This window comes from Papilio xuthus, unplaced genomic scaffold, assembly GCF_000836235.2.
Source record: "Papilio xuthus unplaced genomic scaffold, Pxut_1.1 DF829673.1, whole genome shotgun sequence".
NCBI classification, from domain to species: Eukaryota; Metazoa; Arthropoda; class Insecta; order Lepidoptera; family Papilionidae; genus Papilio; species Papilio xuthus.
Genome location: NW_013528976.1, coordinates 567,919 through 572,482, shown reverse-complemented (window position 1 = coordinate 572,482; position 4,564 = coordinate 567,919). Strand labels below are relative to the sequence as shown.

Here is a 4,564-nt window from a genome sequence, read left to right as displayed (position 1 = left end):
TAAGATGTACGTGCTCATAGTGCAAACGTTTCTCAGCGTTTGATTTAAAGGTTTTTTCGCATACATCACATTTAAATGGTTTCAACCCGCTGTGGACCTAGCATGGAAAGAAGGAACATATATTTTGCAATGGAGTAGCTTTTGTAACTACCGTACCGTACCGTAGAATATAGTATTAATTAATATAGAAATGTAGTGGATTTTATGGGGAAATGAAAATATTCTTTATTCGGTGCATCCCTTACTCTGTCTTTTATATGTAGGAAATACATACTGGATACCAGATTCTATTTATTCTATGTTTTCCATCTGATACTTACAATCATGTGTCGTTTGCGATTTGCCGCGAAAAGGAATCCTTTGCCACATATCTCGCAGTCGTAGACCGGTCGTTGTTCGCTGTGGACCATCTGATGATTCACTAAGTTACAATGCATGGAGAAACTTTTGTCACATAGCGAACACTTAAAGCGTTTCTCTCCTGTATGTACCCACATATGATCTAATAGTAATGCTTTAGTCTGAAAATACAGACGAATATTTTTAATAACAATTTAAAATTCATAATAGATAGAGTTATTTTTTTAAATCATGGTTGCTGTATATATATTAAACATTAGAAGGGGAATTCTCTTTCTTGTATCTCCTTTGTCTATTAAAGGTAGGCAACTGTAATTGCTAATGTTTATGGGCAGCGGTTACTTCGCTATTTGAGCGACTCTAGGTGGCTGTTTGTTCGTTTACCACCTTATAACATATGAAAAATGATCGAAATTATCACAGGTTTGTATAATCACGTGTTGCATTTTGAAGTCCCGCTTAGGCAAACTGCGATGCTAGACAAAGTACATTCGCTCCGAAGCGTTACCATAGCGAATTTCCAAAGTAATTGACTGACGTGCGATAATAACGTGACTAAAAGATATTGCCAGTTCTATACATTTTTCAAGTTTGTTATGGAATCGCTTTGAAGGGAATGCATTTTTTTTAGCTCCGCTGCTGACCGTTTGCTAATTTGCCACCTAATAATAAAAAAAAAAGTACTAAAATGTCACTGAATAGTATTATAAAGTATTTAATGTTGTTGTCCCTTTCTCTGCATTAAACACTAGGTGTCAGCCCTTGGGCAACCTTTCCCCTTCTAAAAAAAACAGTGTTCTTACGTGGAATATCTTTCCGCACTGGTCGCACATTACAGACCCCTTGACATTAGGATACTTGGTGCGATGCTTGTCTGGATGTTCACGTTTGAAGTGGTACATATACTTCATCATACCGCGCAACTGTACGCCACACTGTACAAACATTAAAAATATAACAATAGCTATCGCACGCTACTCAAATAGACTTATTTAGTAGTCTATGAGTTCTTACAGACTATGTTCTTCATCTATGAAAAGCTTCATTAGGATCTATGCCAGCTATTCCGGAGATACCTTCTAACAAACATCCATTCATCCAAACATTCGCATTTATAATATTAGTAAGATTACTGCCGAACTCAGAGTGGTAGTTTATTAAGTCAGACCCTTAGTAGAGATTTCTTTAAATGCTATGATAATTATAAGATAAATATTGGTTATAATTACTACTGTAGTCAAAGTAAAGTGGTATAAAAAAACTTATTAAGGTAAATATAGTATTGCAATCAAAGGGCCCTAACCTAGTTAGGCTATAGCGAAGTGTAATCACCTGTTCGCAATCAATAAGTTTGGGCTCCGGTCTGTTGCTATCCTTGGCAATGGGCCGCCCTTTGCCCCGACCTACCGACTGGATCACATGGTCCACACCTATATAGTCGTTACGGATTCTATTCCTAGTAACAAAATATAATAATTACAGTACTGTAACTTACGGCTTTGACTAAAATTTTTATATATTATTAGATCCAAAAAAACAGACTAATTCTATACATAGTGACCATTACATTTTATCTTAGTTCGTAAATTTATTTTGTCTTATAATAATTAACAAAAATGCAAACTATTCTTCAAGTCGATTTAAACGAGGGAACAATTTTAGTCCTCTTTCCCTTCCAACTCTATTTGTTATAAGTAAAGGATGGGAAGTGGAAATGGATTTCCCGGATGAGGGGGATACATGGGAAGAAAAAGTATTCTTCTTCTGTCCATCCTCCGTGGACAAAGGTATGCAACGCATATGCAATTGCGTATGTCTATGGGCAAAGGTCACTTCGCTATTTCAGCGATTTCAGGTGACTGTTCTCTCGTTAAAAAAAACTGAAATTGATTTGGACGATGGAAACCTAGTGCACCGACCCTACGTCCTCACCGAGGGGCTCGGAGCCTACCCTAAGTTAGGGGTGATTAGGCCATAGTCAACCACGCTGACCAAGTGCGGGTTGACTTAACACATATCTTTTAATTTCTGAGTATGAATAGCTTATATGTTTTACAGTTATATGAACTTACCTATCATCATCTGTGCTATGTTTTGAAGATACTTTCAGATGTGTGTTATAAGCCATTTCTGATGCAAATCTAACTTCACATACTTCACAGTATGGACCATCTAAAGTCATCTGGAATTAATTATTCTTTACTGAGTCTTTCCATTGTTGATGCATTTATATAAAATATACTAGCTTTCGCCCACGACTCCGTCCGCGCGGGATTAAAAATAGATGTTGGCCGATTCTCAGACCTGCTCAATATACTCACAAAATTTCATGAGAATCGGTCAAGCCGTTTCGGAGGAGTATGGGAACAAAAATTGTGACACGAGAATTTTATATATTATATAAGATGTTATATAGTTTTTAAAATTATTTTATAACTTTTAAAGAGCCCATAGCCTAATGGTTAAGGGTACTTAATTCCTATCGTGGTCGACAGTTCGAATCCCGTTCGAATGTCGTAAACCATATATTATTAAGCCTAGAGCTTAGTTGGAATGGAAGAAGAAATATTAGTAAATTAACAAAAAAAAAATTAGCTAATATAAAAAAGTGAGATAAAGTGATGTGACAAGGGTAGCAAATTAGACGTGAGAAAAAGTATCTTATTAGAAAAAAGTAAATAGTTTTTTTGGCTTTAGATAGATAACAAACATTGATTATTCATTTTGTGCGTAAATAAAATGAACCACTGACCGGACTACCACGTTTCATTTTATGCTTCCGTTTCTTATGACCGTATACACCCTTTTTGCTAAGGAATGTGTAGCCACAAATTTCACACACGAAATCCGATACATGCTTGAGTCTGAGATGTCCGAAGTATGAACTCCTCTTTCTGAATAATAACAAACTATTTAAAATCTGCACACGTATCAATATAAACTAGTTAGGGCCCTCTGGCATATTTAGTTATGTGTCTTGCCCCGTAGTCCAAGGAGTCACGTGACTGTAAATAGTCAAATAAATACTCTATTTGAATAAGGGCCCTGAGGGCCCCTAAGTAGTCTGGTACCGTCAGTGAATTTTTAGACCTTAGTGTAAGCCGTTCTTAATTATTTTTAGTAACATTTATTCAAGTAGACAAGTTTATTGTGTGCGACAGAGACAACGATCTACAATACATACATACATAATATTATATACTTACTTGAACTCGGAAGGACAATGCGGACATTTGTATGTGGTACCGTCGTGCCATTCTAAATGCCTTATTGCGACGCCTCTGGAAGATAGAAATACAAAATAAATAAAAAGGCATCAAGGTATTGAGTTAGTAAATTCTCATAGAAAAAGGCCTTATTTTAGTCCCTTTGCCCTTCACATCCTTTTCTTCAATAAGAATTGGATCTGATAGGGAGGATACATAGAGAAAACATCGTCTTTTTGTTTGTCTCCTCTGTCGATTAAAGGTAGGCAACGTATCGGTAATTGCATACGTCTATGGTTAGCGATTGATTCGCCATTTCAGCGAATTCAGGTGACCGATTAACAATGTTAGGTGTAGTGGACTACAGTAAGGACGCTGCGCAGTGCGCAGTTTGTTCTTGCCTCACCTGTGCTTAGTTACAAAATCACATCGATTGCAGGCCATTTTTTCAGTATGTAAACTGCCGATGTGATTTTTTTGCGCTCTCTTTGTCATCATACGAGTCTTGCAAATAGGACATTCGTATTCTCCACTGTCCTACAAAGCGAAGTTCAACATAAGTGTACTTTTCAACTTTATAAAACTAGCGGTCGCCCCTGACTTCGTCAGCGTGGTTTAAGTATCGGATATTTTCCAGTCAAAGTCCCGACAAAATCTGTCCACACGTTCCCGAGATTACAAGGAACAAACACAACGCAAATTATTTTGACAATTTAGTACAGATAAATATGACTTATCTATAAATATTGATAAAATTGGAGTGTCTGTATGTAATATCGAGAAAAAATATTTTTCTTCTACAGATGCTAAGTTGCTATTTTATGTGCATATTTTTGTATGTTATCAAGTAACTCCACTCTCAATGCTAAGATGTTTTTAATTTTTTATTCGGCGCAGAAGTTGCGTGCGATTGCTAGTAAATGATAGAAGATACATATCTAAGAGCGTCGGTAGCCCAGTGGTTAAAGCATTTGACTTGCAATCTGCAGGTCTTGGGT

At 36.5% G+C, this 4,564-nt stretch overlaps 1 protein-coding gene across 1 annotated transcript in view; it reads right to left on the bottom strand.

The window, feature by feature from the left end:
- Nucleotide 1: 1 nt before the first annotated feature.
- Nucleotides 2-4,564, bottom strand: part of LOC106114025 (zinc finger protein 311-like) — a gene marked incomplete at its 3' end in the record, with an annotated part of 8,516 nt that continues 3,953 nt past the window's right edge. Inside the window, exons 4-11 of the mRNA XM_013307098.1 lie at nucleotides 3,973-4,103; nucleotides 3,567-3,641; nucleotides 3,113-3,254; nucleotides 2,433-2,542; nucleotides 1,693-1,816; nucleotides 1,164-1,295; nucleotides 321-521; nucleotides 2-97 (exon numbers count right to left, since the gene is read on the bottom strand). Coding sequence (XP_013162552.1) covers nucleotides 2-97; nucleotides 321-521; nucleotides 1,164-1,295; nucleotides 1,693-1,816; nucleotides 2,433-2,542; nucleotides 3,113-3,254; nucleotides 3,567-3,641; nucleotides 3,973-4,103 — 1,011 coding nt within the window. The remainder of the gene's footprint in view (nucleotides 98-320; nucleotides 522-1,163; nucleotides 1,296-1,692; nucleotides 1,817-2,432; nucleotides 2,543-3,112; nucleotides 3,255-3,566; nucleotides 3,642-3,972; nucleotides 4,104-4,564) is intronic.